Here is a 15,154-nt window from a genome sequence, read left to right on the forward strand (position 1 = left end):
ATACATTATGATGATTCCCTAATATAGCTAAAATTACAATTTTTCGAAGTTATAATAACACATTTGTATTAATAGTAACTTTTCGGCACTCATAAATTTTTAACCGGTGATTACTAAATGATGTTGGAATGTTGCCATAACAACGTAAAAATATAAATTCTCATACGAAATAACACTTTAAAGTTGAATATATTTATTTGCAAATATTGTTTAGATAATATTAATTAGAACAATTTCGCTTTCAAAGAAACTGAATGAAACCTATAAATTATTTTTATTATTATTAATAATAATAATTTATTGCAAAAATATGGTAAAATATGTGTCAGGTGGTACAATCCTTAGTTCTCATATTCAGCCACAAAATGGCGCGCAAATTTGTCCCTAAAGGAATTTTACATAGTCATATGAATTGGTCAATTCTTATATTGTTTGTATCGTACATATCATATCATATTATTAAATTTCAATCAACTACAGTATCTCACGCACATAATCATACAAGTAATACGCCGTACTGTCGATTTTTAAAGATTAGTCGGAAGATCTTTTAATTTTTTGGTAAATTATTGTAAACCCATCCATACAAAAGGTGTTTTTCCTAAACAGTTCCACATTGATTTTTGGCACAGCCAATTTTTCCCAATGTTAAATGTTAATAATGGGATATCACTGGATCTACAATACAAATAATTAATAAGTTACAATATAAAGAACTTAACTCTACGTATATGTATACGTAAAGATTTTATAAACAAAAATTATGCCATTACCAACATTTGGACTTAAGTAAACATTAGCAATATTAAGTATATAATTTTGTTTCAGTGCTCGGCATCAAACGTCTTAAACAAATCGAGACCATGTTTGTTTCTCGTCGACTGCAGGGGCCCACGCATGGCCTAAGTGTTGAAACATTGTTAGACGTGCTTCTCGTCTTGTATGACGAGTGTTGTAACAGCAGCCTTCGACGGGAAAAGGCGGTGGCTGATTTTATCAACTATGGTAAGGAATACCAGGGGGGAATACTTTTCAGGGGGCAAAGCGTAGATGTGTTAAGTATATGCTTATAGCTTGTAAGTTCCCTTTAAAAAAATAATAATAATGTCATATATAGGTGTCAAGTATTACGTAAGCATTTAAAGAATTTTATAGCGGATTGAAGCTATGTATTAATGCGTGTGTGGTCACCGTGACCACTGTAAAGCATGCGAAACGTCGGTTAAATTTAAAATTATGTAAAATAATTATAAGTGTTTTCTTTAAATGTGTAAAAGTTATGTTAATAAAAGACTATAGTATATTACGTAAGCACACTTACTGCAATTTATCGCTCTCATTCCTCTTGCCAGAAAAAGTAAGCAAATCTCTAAAAAACATATAAACGTGTTAATTTTTTTATAGGGACCCTCGAAAATGCATTTTGTTTACAAGCATAGACAATGAGTGGGTAATATGTGTAGAAAAGTAAATAATTAGTGTTGACGTAATCACTACATCAGAATTCGAAGAACATTATACTACATGTATTGTCAAAAAATTATGAGAAGTTCTCTCCATAACGCGTCTAACTTTGTTAAAACCGCGACGTGTACATAGAAGTATGCGCCGAACCAATTATCTTGAATTACCTAGGATACGGACGAAAAAATGTTTACCTACGAAGACGCACAGCATATAACAAACTACCCACAAATATAAAAAAATATTACTTCTTTCAATTCACTCAAATCGAAGCTAAGTGAATATGTTAGACAAAATTACTTTTAAAATCATTTCTTATAACTTACTTTTGCTTCATATTTCTTTGGTCACTTTTGCTTTTAAGTTTATTGCATGTACTATATTTTTATTGTGATTATTGTAAGAACGACTAAAATGATAAATTAAAGTGTTCTCATGCAAGTGACATTTTTGTGTTTTTTGAGAAGTCTTTAAACCTATCTACGATAGCAAAACGGCGCTTGCAAAGAGGTCCTTGATTATGGCTTTAAAGAGGTCACACGGTTGCGTTTATAGTCGAGAGAATAAGCACCCATTGCATATCGATTTCATATCCAAATATTAGAGCCATGTGGTTGATTCGCTATTTGAGATGCTTTATATCATATCATATCGGCACATCATGCACTTTTGTTTTTCGATCGTCTTATGTTCTTCCACGATTTCTGGAGTAACAAAATCTTTTAGATGACCTAAACTTTCGGTGTCATGCTACACATATATGAGTAAAATAGATTATTTCTTACCCATTGTTGACGGAAGCAGAGTCCCCATAATCTGTATAACGCCTTTCCTTAATTTCGGTGATGGTATTTTTTAAGCCTTAGCTTATTTTCTTTACTCTTGATTTACCACATGGAATTCAATTCACGCTGTTGTTAAAATTGGCGATGTTCTTTACTTCCATAGGCTTTTAAGCAATTAAATGGCACATGTGCAAAATTTGACAATAGATCACAGCTGAAGGGATCATTTACACATTACTGACTTATCAAACGCCTCCCGTTGTTTATTTTGGAGAGATAATATTACCAAAATCTTAAATTAAACTACTTAATTGGCATAACTATAACTGGGCAGGCTGATAAAAATATAGTTTTTGTTTACATTTTTTAAAATATATTTTTAGTGAAACCGGTTGCAGCAGCATTGAAGCGACTCAGACTCTCCCGTGACGACTTTGAATTGGTGAAGGTGATAGGTCGTGGTGCTTTCGGTGAAGTGTGCGTTGTTAGAGCTTCATTTATGCAGGTATTTGTATATACTGTCAAAATCTATTATAACGACATCGAAAGGACTAATCAAAAAACCGATAGTCGTAACAGCCGATGACGTTATTGAGAACCTAATACAATAGAATTCAGCCGGCACCTTATATTTTGGTCAATATGACCAGTATGTTGTTATACACGATGTCGTCGTAAATGGTTTTGACCGAATATTATTATGTTATATATATTGGACAAACCTATGTTTTTAATTTATTTTATTATTCTTGATTACGCAAGATGTCATATGGAACTTGGTGTAATGGTTGCAGCGCCTTACAAATGTTGTGTTAAAAAACTTGGCAGTTAAATGGAGTGGCAGAGAGTTCATTGCCAGTTCTTCTCTTCGGTTCTATGCCCTTGATTTGAGAACTGGCAGTAAATGTAAAATTAGAAGCGTTTAAATACATTAAATTACTTTTTTTGACGTTCATAAGTGTAGGTACATTATATTACCAACATGAATAAATGATTTTGAATTTTTGAATTTTATTATTTTTTTCTTTTTTTCTTTTGTCTCTTTTTGTCGATATTGTTTACTTAAATCGACGTCTGTAGACGATTCGAATAGTAAAGTACCAAGTATAAAATGGTTTTTGATATATTTTCAGAATGGAGAAGGAAATGGTGCGGCCGGTGTGACAAGCAGCGAAAGGGTGTATGCCATGAAAATACTCAATAAATGGGAAATGCTTAAGGTGAGAAATTTTTATCGATCAAATTGACGTGTTTTCCAGAAATAATTTCTATTTTGCATGTAGCTTCGAAGGTTATAAGATTTCGAAAATTTGAATCATGGGTAAAAATCGAGGCATTATCAAAAATTCTATAGGGGTTTTTTTTAGATCGATCAAATCAGAGAACAATTACCCTATGTATAAAACTTTATTAAATTTCTGAGTGTGTTAATTTATATGTATTTGCAATTACAGCGCGCTGACACGGCGTGTTTTCAAGAGGAAAGGGATGTTCTGGTGTTTGGTGATAGAAGATGGATAACAAATTTGCATTATGCCTTTCAAGATGACCATAATTTGGTGAGTGTTGGGACTATGTTCCGTACTATCAAAATTATACTTAAAAAAGGCTTAGTCATAAGCAAAATACAAATGGGCACTAATTCAAAATTTTTATCGTTACAAAATTATACAAAGCATCATTTTAGACAATTATTAAATGAAAGAAAATCCACTTATATTTTGGATTATTAGTTTAAAATCCTCCCTCGCTACCTTATTTTTTTTGGTACATACCAGCTCCTAGGAAGTATTGGTTTTGCTATCCCTACTCTCCCTGTTAAGGTTAATGCTATTATATATATTTAATTTCAATTATGGTCTAGGTAGGTATATCTACAGTGGGACCAATTCAATTAATCAATCAAATTAAATTTGACGACAGTTTTAGTTGATTGTTTAGTTTATATGACGCAACATAGAAACGACGTTCAGTTCTCTTTAGAAATTATTTTTTGTTTATGAGTGAATTGTATAATTTAAAAACATATTTAGGCAAGAAATATGTAATCGAAATTGAAAAAAATACGCAATTGTGCTGTTCTATATATACATATATATAATAAATAGTTTGCTAATTTTTTTTAATTCATCATCATACTTATTTTTTCAGTATCTCGTCATGGATTACTATTGTGGCGGTGATTTGCTGACGCTACTCTCAAAGTTCGAAGATCGACTCCCAGAAGACATGGCCCGTTTCTACATCACTGAAATGGTGCTGGCCATACAAAGTGTTCATGAGCTGAGATATGTGCATCGGTGTGTGGAATTTAATTTAAATATTTATTTATGCGGCTCGTACTAGGAAACAATAAATATAAATAAAATATTTTAAATAAGTATAATAATATATGTATTTAAAAAATATTTATTTTATTCCTAGCTGATCTCGCAAATATAAAAATGGTCTTTATCTAAAGAATAATTAGAAGTTTTATTAAAATGTTGTATGTGAATAAATATATATTATTTTTATGTTTTTAAATCAATTTCATATACGACGGTGATAGTATTAACTAACAATTTATTTATTTAAATAAAATCTTTTTGATAATTTTATTATTAATCGTTAATCATTTTTTCATTCAATTTAGTTTTTTTTTTTCATACGCCAAAGAAGTATACCTATTAACTGTGTGTACATAATATATACATAAGTACACACTCTTTTTTTCATCTTATGTATATTTGTGAGATTTGAATTAAACGTGTTTTTTTGCAGGGATATTAAGCCAGATAATGTTCTATTGGACGCCAGTGGACATATCAGGCTTGCTGATTTTGGATCCTGTCTCCGTTTAGGAGATGATGGAAAGGTAATTTAAAATTTCGATATTCATAGTGAAACTACTAATAAAATTTATATTTTTTCTGTGGAATATTGTTATTGGATATGAGTTTTAATTCTTATACTTTGATTTTTAATTCCGTAGAATTGTCAGAATTTTCTGACATGTCAAGAGATAACGGTGAGTGATAATTAAGTCCCTTTTCATCACAAACAGTAAAAAACGCATTATTATGTGCAACATTTTTTTTAAGGTTTACTAACCTGGAATTTCTAAGCAGTGATCCCGTCTAAAGAATAAAATAATTAAAGTTAATTCACTATATAGTGATATTGAACCTCCTTTTTGGAGGTAAAATATAAAAAATACGTAGCATTTTATGTTATTGCCCTCAAATGGGTCAAATTTGTCCCTTTTTCGGTATAGAACTTTAGTGACAACACTGCTGAAATGTCCGAATTCTACGGAATGAAAAATCAATGTAGGTACATATAATAATAATATAATTTTAAATTCAAATCTGATTAAAATTTTATAAAATTGTGGCAATTCAATGTGTTTAGATCCGGTAAAAGTACATTTTATTCATAGGTACAAAGCAATGTGGCAGTGGGAACTCCAGACTACATATCACCTGAAATCTTGCGGGTGAGTGGGAATGCTTTTTTAAAAATGTTTGTAGTGACTATAAAAATAAAATAAAATAAAAAAATTGTAACATTTTAAGTAGGTTGATTTTCATTCCTATTTGTAAGATTTGGAAACCCTTTTAAGTAAAAAATACCTGTGTCAGGTTTCCCAGGTCTTATTAAAAATAATTACATTATTATTTAACCTTATTTTATTTATCTTTTTCAACCGTTATCATCACACCTGAGTGCATGAGTAAGTGTGTGGGTGCAAACGTGTGAATGAGTGAGTGAGTGAATGAAAAACTCTAATACTATAGTATGGCGATCTATTATTTAAATTATAGTCAATTAGGCTTTAATTTCAAATAATGATCATACGTTTGTTAGAGTACATACTTTAAAAGTGCAGTTAGACGTTTTTAGTTTCTTTGAATTTTTGCGGAGCTTTAGTGATCTCTTATCACTGTTTTACTTGTTTCTGGATATTCTTAAATTTGTTGCTAAACTCAAAACTCGAACACGGCTGGACGAATTCGATCTTTCTTTTAGGAAGAGCAAAATAAATAAAAAAATTAGTACTTCTTTTTCCGGAAAATTTTTCTATGTAGTATCAGGTAGCATAGCAAAAGATAGGCTTAGTAAAGAATCATGTAAATGCAGGCCAGAGACAATAAAACTACATTTCCTGATTATCACGTGACATGTATTCATTTCAAATTCTTCTAGGCGATGGAAGACGGCCAGGGTCGGTATGGACCTGAATGCGATTGGTGGTCTCTTGGTGAGTTATTTTTATATTGGGTACAAGGCGCATGTGTAATCACGATGTCCTTGTTACGAGTTACAAAAACTAGTAATTTCACTTTGTTATCGTCCATTTTAATTGGACGGTGTTTGATTATAAAAAAAAAATTACGTGTAAATTATGCAAAATCTCTGATTATCTATCCAAGTATTATTATTACATTACTTGAAATTACAAAGAAGAGATGTATTATTCATTATTATTATAGATTTTTTTTTTAATATTTTTACATTGCACATTTGTTTCTTTTTTTTAATCTAGTTTTTTTACGTTTAAGTTATTTCCTTTTTTTCATCGTAATGTTCCCCGATAAATGTTCTGCAAGCATTGATGTACATGCATGTATCTTATTTTTGTATGTCATGTGTTTTCTGTAAATGTTTGTATGTGTTTTGTTAGTATGCGTTTTAAAATAAATTTCATTAGATATTTATTTAAAGTTTATTTTTTTTAGGTGTGTGTATGTACGAGATGTTATTCGGTGAGACTCCGTTCTACGCCGAGTCGTTAGTGGAAACATACGGAAAGATTATGAACCATGCGAGGTGTTTCCATTGTCCGCCCCCGGACGAACATGCGGCACAGGTAAAAATAATTAAATAAATAAGTTAAATCTTACAATAATGAATTTGGTTAAATAATAATTGTCCAGCCCAATAATTAATCCACAATCTCAGATTGAAAACAATCTAGACCGTGACAGTAGCGTATCTTCTATCTGCATCCCAATAACCAAACCCTACGAATTTTTTTTTGTGCTTTAAGTACCAAAAAAAAATTTAGTAGTTTTATTTTATTGCGTGCTTATCTTATCTTGTATATGTTTTAATTGTATTTTTTAATTTCTATCTTTTGTAAAACTTATGTTTACCATAATTGTCATACATTTTATATGGAATATTTGTTAAATAATCTGTAGACTTAGTATTCTGTATGATGTTATAAACTTAATAAAAACAATAAAAAAATATATTCTAGGTCTCTGAGGAAGCGCAAGATTTAATTCGTCGGTTGATATGTGCTTCTGATACGAGATTAGGAAGAAATGGGATTCAGGATTTTAAGGTTTGTTATTTTATCAAGTTGTTTTAATTTAATCATTAAATATACGTCGTTTTGTATACTGTAATTTATTTGCAAGTAGAAATTTTTATTATTTTCTTTACTACAATTTTACATTTCATTTGGGAGTAATTTTTGGAGATTCTTGACCCCCCTGTATCGTGCCGAAACGTTTTTCTGTACCCAATAGTAAAACGTTTCGTTACAACCCAGTGACTCATTAAACCTAAAAGTTGCCATTTATGTGGTGTAAAGTATCGGAAAGTCGAAAATAATATTGACGTAAGGTTTTACCCTAAAGGAGTTGGGGGGGGGGGGCAAATTCTTTAGGTAAAACTTGAATTGGGGTGGGGGGGTCAATTTTTTTAGGTAAAACTTGAATGGGGGGGGGGCAAATTCTTTAGGTAAAACTTGAATTGGGGGGGGGGGGGCAAATTCTTTAGGTAAAACTTGAATTGGGGGGGGGGGGGCAAATTCTTTAGGTAAAACTTGAACGCTTTCTTTATTCAAGAGCCAATTAGTAATATTAAGTTATTATGTAGAATCACCCATGGTTCAGTGGTGTGGAATGGGATACGGTTCGAGAGGCAAGCGCACCATTTGTTCCCGACGTGGCCAGTCCCACAGACACATCCAACTTCGATGTAGATGACACGGACATACGGTATAGTATATTTTAGTATATCTGTATAGTTAACAATACAAGTGGACAAAATTACACATATGTTTTATATCGATTTTTAAATGTCATTATAAATGATATTAATTATTAATTATTTCACATCTAATAATCATCACATTTAATACGAACACTAATGAATTATAACGTTTTATTCATATTTGGATCGAATATTTTTTAAACCAATTTAAATATGTAATATTTCATAATGATTATTTATAGCAAAATATTGTATAAAAATTATAATTTATCTTAGATTATCGGAAGCAGTTCCTCCGCCATCAGCATCATCAGCGTTTTCTGGTCTCCACCTGCCATTCATTGGATTCACATTTACGGCTGGGTCTAGATTGTCCGATCTCGGTGCGCCTACGCCGCTCAGCCCTGCCAAGAATGCACCTTGTCAGGTAAATGAGGTATTATTTCTTATATTTAAAAAAAGCTTAGTTATTCGATCTTTTAATTTTACACTCTGACTTAAAAAAATCAACGTAAGACCATCCAAGAGGTATGGATAAAATAAATGACTGTATGTTTTAATTCCTAATATGGGCGTTGACATATCGAACAACGTTCAAATGCGGTGCCGCAATTTTTTTTTAAATTTATTTCTTCGATAACAACAAGTGACATTTTAATTTATAATTCGTAATTTGCGGTTTCAATAAATTATTTTGCATAAAAAGTAAAATACTAAAATTTAACTCTAAATAAATTCTCTTTTCGAAATATTAATTTTAAAAACAGAATTTCTGTATGGTAATTCGCCCTTCTAACTCTCTCTCAATCGCTCTCTCCCTTTTTTTTGACCAAAACGTTGCACATCTTCGTGACGCCTATATTATTATTAGTGCGTTTCATCCGTAAAAAAATTACTCTCATGCGGCAGAAGTTTCACTTCAAAAATACAACCCGGAAACTGGCAATAGAACCCAGGTTAATGTGCTCCGTAGATGTAACTTATGTCTTAAACCATACTAAGCGCGGGTGTAGCAAAAACTAAACAACTGTGTATATATTATATATATATATATATTTTTAGGCTCCATCCAACGCGGGAGATCGTGCCGCTTTAAAAGCGCTAGAACGCGAAAATGCTCTACTAGCTCAAACGATAGCTGAGCTACGGGCCAGTACTCAAGTAGACGGTGCTACTGGTACGTATACGCTTAAATATTCGTGCAAATTGTCTCTATTATAAGTTCAATTCAATAATTTTATTATAAGTTCTTGCGAAGTCATTATTATTTTAATATTATGTTAATTAAACTATGTTATATCTATACGTCATTTTATGGGACAATTTTATAAGATCTCTATTTCACCACATACTTTACTATTTCAGATCAATTAACGCTTTTAAAAGAGGAATTGGCGGCGTTACAGAAAAGAAATAGCGAATTGGAAACTTTAACGATATGTGAAAATAATGTAACACCGGTAAGTTTAGTTCTTAATTCTTCATATAAATTTCTATTATTACTTTGATAGCAAAATATTTATATAACTCTTTACGGGATACGCGAGAAATGAAACGAAAAATGATGTATTTCTAAAGAATATTTATTTAATGAGCCTCCTGCTCGTTTGCCCCCTGTTCCATAAAAAAAATCTAAAACAAAATTTTTATTCCTTCTAGCTAAATATTTATCAGATTTTGTTTTTAATTATTTTTAATTATGTTAACTGTATTTCAAAATCATAGTCTAAATGAATGTATAAGATTGGTATTGGTAATAATTAGAACGTCAAACATTAATTCAGAATGGTTCTAATATCATTATTTTATTAAGAATGAACAAAGACAGTATAATGTACTTTTGTAATTCTCTGTATTCGAGATTGGCTTGACTGATTTGGCTCATTATGATCTTGAAATAATTGTATGGGAAACGTATAAATAAAGAAAATACTAATCAGGACAGTTTTACAATAAAAACTGGTACTATCTTATTTGATGACTTATATATAAAAAAATGGCAATTTTACACTTATATATTGGCTTTAGAAATTTGTGTTTTATAGCTGTAGTAGAGGTCTAATCTCTTTAGTTTATTTTGAAAAAAAGGCTTGTTTTGAGAAGTTTATATTATAACTAATATTATTTGTTCCCTTTTGTAAATCTTTTTGTTATATAATGTATCATGTATTCCATCTGTGGCTATGTTCTCGGTGTATTTGTTTGCTATTATATGTAATTTTTGTTAGCTGTAGGAGTACAAAATAAATAAATAAATAATTTGACGTCAAATTTAATCTGTGAAATTGGACGTTTATTTTACAGGACTTGTCATCAGCGCCTCAGGAACTAGTAACGAAATTGCGAGAGCTCGAAATAAAGATCGAAGGATTAAATACGGAGAAAGAAGAGCTGATGAAGGATAAAATGGACTCCAATGAGAAATTACGGTTACAGGTTAGTTGCAAAGACATAGTGCCTCATTGCGAAAATGCGTAACTAATTTTGATATTTTATTTAGAAATAATGTTCCATATTTTCTTGATCATCGAAGATTTATTTACGCGTTGTTTTGCTGCTGTTGGCAGTAAATATAAAATTAGAAAGATTTAAATTAATATTAAAATTGTACATTGTGTTCAAGAAATCATTTTGGAATTAGATTTTTGTAAATTGTTTGTTCTTTATGTCCCATTATTGACTGTTTTTTCTATTAAAGTAATTTATAAATGTATTTATTATACAGGATAAAGAGCTTAGAGACGCCCTTTCCCAACGTAAACTAGCGATGACTGAATATAATGAGGTCACAGAAAAGTTGTCGGAACTTCGGCAGCAGAAGCAAAAACTGTCGCGGCAGGTGAGCATACGTTTATAACTAAAAGTAAACTAAAGCCGGCAACGCACTTGCGATTCCTCTGTTAATGGCAAGTTATATATTTTTTAGATTGTAATTCATTTGTGCTAGTTCAGAATGCGATACTCTTGTTTTAAAAAAAAGAATTTTTTTTAAGTAACCTTTTTTTTTTTTAAGTAATCTTCTTTAATAAGACTTATATTTTATTCAGGTTCGTGATAAAGAGGAAGAGTTGGATGTGGCCATGCAAAAGATTGACGCGTTGAGACAAGATATCCGCCGAGCGGATAAAGGAAGAAGGGAACTCGAAGCGAGATTGGAGACGGCTGTCGCTGAAGCTACTAAGGTTAGGAATAATTATCATTTTAGAAAGTACTGGAATATTGGCCCCTTGGGTCTCGACTCTTGCGACCGAATCAGGGCTGTACACAAATGGACTTATTTATGACTTTATGACGTGGTACGCTCGGAGAAGGAAAACATTGTGAGGAATTCGACATGACTTTTTTATGTGTCAGACTCATAGAGCTGATGGATTATTCAAAAAAGTGCATGCGTACAAAGTACACATGTTAGAAATGAAACTTTGAAAATTAATTATTACTAAGGTAAAAGCGCGAATAGATGATCATGTACCAGTTTATGATGACTCCATGTATTTGTATATCTTTATTCACAGAATTTTCATATAAAGTTCTAATATGTTTCTACTAATCGAATACACCAACCAATAGCGTGTATTTTTTTCTCGATCTCCCTTTCTCACTCTTTCTCCATCGCTCTCAATCGCTCTCTCCCTTTTCTTCGACAAAAACGCTGCACATCTTCGTGACGGTCCGTAAAATTTTTACCCTCATGCGCCTAAAGAAGTTTCACTTCAAAAATCACGAAATCTAAGTCCCTCGAGCTTAAGTCATAATTAAAACTTTGCTTAATAATTATTCAATTATGTATTATTATTTATAAAACGTCGTTTTAACTAAGAAGTCTTCGTCTCATCACGTATTAAATCCTGTGAATATTGAATTATAAGTTTTTGTTACGTATTTAATTCCGATTCTTAAGTGTATTAAGGTGTTTTTTTTATTGAAGGAGCGCAAATTACGCGAGGAGTCCCTACGACTGCAACGCGTAGAAGCGGGTGCTTCGCCCTCATCTACTCAGCCCTCTGCTGCCGCCGATGTCGCTAAGTTGCAGGCCGATATTGAGACTTTGGAGGTAATTTTTTTTAAATATAAACCATCGCTTCATTCCTTACAAATCTTAAATAATTGTGCCCTAACTTTACTTTCCAATATTATATATTAAAATTGAAATATGTAATATACTTTCTAATTAATTTGCGATATTTGTTTTAAAATAAATATATAAGAGTTTTTTACGCCGGCTTTTTCTCTCTGCCTACACCTTTATTTGCCGATGAGTAAGGATACAGATTGATATTTAATTTTCTTTTTCTATATACATGTGTCTTCACTAAGACATCATGGAACATTACGATCTAGCATAACTTAAGACTAATAAGTAATTTAAGCCTAATTTACTAAAAAGGATTATTATATAAAAATGTTTTATTTATTTATTTATTTTATTTACATGAGAAACTTAATATTAATATGTGTATATTATATACGAGCGAGATACACGTCGCCATTAGCATATAAGTAAGTGTCCAATAACACTACTTACAGTCTCTATTAAAGACATTATTGATATTTAATGACGTGGAATAAGTGATACCTGTCTATCTTATGTTCCATAATAAACATATTTTAATTTAATTTTATTTTATATAACATTAGGCCCAGTACGCGGAATCATTGGCTGAACAGCAAGCGCGGTATTCCGCAGAAGTGAACGCGCTGAGGGAACAACTGCATGAGACTGATACATTGCGATCCATGCTGAACAGAGAGGTATATTTATACTGTAAACAGTGGACTTTTTATTTCAGCAATCGCAGGAAACATGAGTTCTTTACACACAAGAAAATGATGTTCTCTCTTTTAGTTTGATGAATATTATATAGAGATCGCTTGTTAGCGATAAGGCCGCCCGTTGCATCCCTTGTAATTTATATATATTGTGTTAAAAAAAAAAGAAAAAAAAAGTGTTTCTTTCTAGCAACGAAGTGTAAATAAATAAATAAATAAAATTATGAGACTGTTTAAGTATTATGTAAGCAGATTAACTGCAATTTATACCCTCTTACCCTCCAAAATTAAGCAAAGCTCTCAATAATAATAGTACATAATAATATTATTTTTGTAGGAAGAAAATGTAGGAATAGGTAATATGTGTGGAAAAGTAAATAATTACTGTTGATCCTCACAAAAATACTAAATTAATAGGTGGTTAAGTGGTTGCCTGGAAGAGATCGCTCGTAAGCGATTCCGCCAGTTGTCCTGCTTTTCAATTAAATATGTTAAATTTTTATATTGTAATTTAACGTAATATTAATAAATATATAAATAGTTTTCCTTAATATACTTAGTTTAAAGTGCTTATAGGGTTGTAATAGCAGAGGTTCAACAATTCAATCGAACAGAATATAGTGAATAAGTCAAGTTTCAAAATCGTGTTTCGTTTCGACGATTTAACAAAGTTTTCTTCAAATGAAATGAAACCTTATTCAGAGACATCACCATAACCACCTCAGATAGTTCCTAAATGCCTGTGTTAGAGAGGCTTTATCGTATTTGATACACGCATACGACAGCCCGATCTACTAATATTGGGTAATCGATGTACAAATATAAATAACATATTGTATCGTTAACATAATATAACATCTTTTTAAAATTTTCTAAGAGGCATAGACAAATAAACATAGAAGATACTTCACGTTAACAATGGAAATTTTATCCATACGTAATATATAATATAGTGTAGAACATTATCGTATTGGTTTATTAGTGCTGTAAGGATAGCGTACGTATTTTTGGGAAATAATAAATTTTACTTTTTTTTTAGCTCCAAACATCTAAGACTGACAATGAAGACAAACAGATGCTGATAAATGAAAACAGAAAACTCGCTAAAGATCTTGATGCTGTAAGTAAATAAATCCAATTTTACCAAAATAATTCGGATAGCAAACTCATGAAAACACTAGAATACAATATTGATACAGGCTTTTGTTCTCTAGATGGAAATAAAAATCACATTTATAGAAGTAATTTGGGAACCGTTTTGAGCACAATTACTTTTCTGTATCATGACTTTTATTTTTGTATTTTTTCTCCAGATTAATATGTTCTTAATCTACATATGTTACATCTGACACCACTGTTTGTATTAATGTAACAATAGCAGGCATATTAAGGAGCGCGATAAATGCATATAAAATAGTTTTTTGTCTTAATTTCTGTGTTGCTTCATGTTAGTGTATCTATCTAACAAATACCTCTACGCTCCCTGGTCATAGACGTTTTTTGCTCTCGATGTACAAAGCTGAATTTATTATATATAATATGCTACATGACGCATTATGACTACATCACCATCAATTCATTTTGTTATGTCCTCTCGAAAAGTGAAAGGAATTTTATATTTCAAATGACCTTTCCTTCAAATTCCCTGGCCGCGTCTCTCGGATTTGCAGATAATATGGTTATAGAAAAATATGTTTAATAAAAATTATCACGTAAATCGGTTTGGTAGGAGAGTCCAAAATTCCACCTGGCTTTATTCATTTTAGGTAATGTTAAGATTTAGTTCAGTTTTATTTCAGACATAATTTTTATACTTACTACTTTTTATATAAATATCCTTACACTTACAAATGAGTGTTTATATTTTAAATGTAATTAAATTATTCTGATACTTTGCTATTAAGACGTAAAATTACGTATATTTCAAATTTTACAGATGGCGGAGAACGGGCGTCGTTGGCAAGCGGAGAGGAGGCAGTTAGAGATGGAGTTGGAAGAGTTTAGGTCGAAGAGAGATACAATGCAACATTGGGAGACACAGGTATTTGGCCCGAATGAAATATAAATTTTTTAAAATATTTCTAAACTTTTTGATATTTTTATGACAACTATGTATTCAATCCCTATAAATTGGTAGTCGTTTGAGT

The 15,154-nt window shown here is 31.2% G+C and overlaps 1 protein-coding gene across 7 annotated transcripts in view; it reads left to right on the forward strand.

Moving 5' to 3' along the window:
- The window catches only part of LOC111000028 (serine/threonine-protein kinase Genghis Khan), a 43,478-nt gene that overhangs the window by 3,176 nt on the left and 25,148 nt on the right, over positions 1–15,154 (forward strand). For 6 of the 7 annotated variants that reach the window (XM_045629360.1, XM_045629363.1, XM_045629362.1 and 3 more), the window contains exons 3-23: positions 829–1,005; positions 2,633–2,754; positions 3,383–3,469; positions 3,704–3,808; positions 4,401–4,549; positions 5,013–5,106; positions 5,671–5,727; positions 6,438–6,492; positions 6,971–7,101; positions 7,495–7,581; positions 8,121–8,242; positions 8,514–8,673; positions 9,300–9,414; positions 9,603–9,697; positions 10,542–10,673; positions 10,963–11,076; positions 11,285–11,419; positions 12,166–12,291; positions 12,876–12,989; positions 14,047–14,127; positions 14,944–15,048. In XM_045629360.1, the coding sequence (XP_045485316.1) occupies positions 829–1,005; positions 2,633–2,754; positions 3,383–3,469; positions 3,704–3,808; positions 4,401–4,549; positions 5,013–5,106; positions 5,671–5,727; positions 6,438–6,492; positions 6,971–7,101; positions 7,495–7,581; positions 8,121–8,242; positions 8,514–8,673; positions 9,300–9,414; positions 9,603–9,697; positions 10,542–10,673; positions 10,963–11,076; positions 11,285–11,419; positions 12,166–12,291; positions 12,876–12,989; positions 14,047–14,127; positions 14,944–15,048 (2,363 nt within the window). The remainder of the gene's footprint in view (positions 1–828; positions 1,006–2,632; positions 2,755–3,382; positions 3,470–3,703; positions 3,809–4,400; positions 4,550–5,012; positions 5,107–5,670; positions 5,728–6,437; positions 6,493–6,970; positions 7,102–7,494; positions 7,582–8,120; positions 8,243–8,513; positions 8,674–9,299; positions 9,415–9,602; positions 9,698–10,541; positions 10,674–10,962; positions 11,077–11,284; positions 11,420–12,165; positions 12,292–12,875; positions 12,990–14,046; positions 14,128–14,943; positions 15,049–15,154) is intronic. The other variant, XM_045629361.1, reaches the window with a different exon arrangement.

This window comes from Pieris rapae, chromosome 9, assembly GCF_905147795.1.
Source record: "Pieris rapae chromosome 9, ilPieRapa1.1, whole genome shotgun sequence".
Classification (NCBI taxonomy): domain Eukaryota; kingdom Metazoa; phylum Arthropoda; class Insecta; order Lepidoptera; family Pieridae; genus Pieris; species Pieris rapae.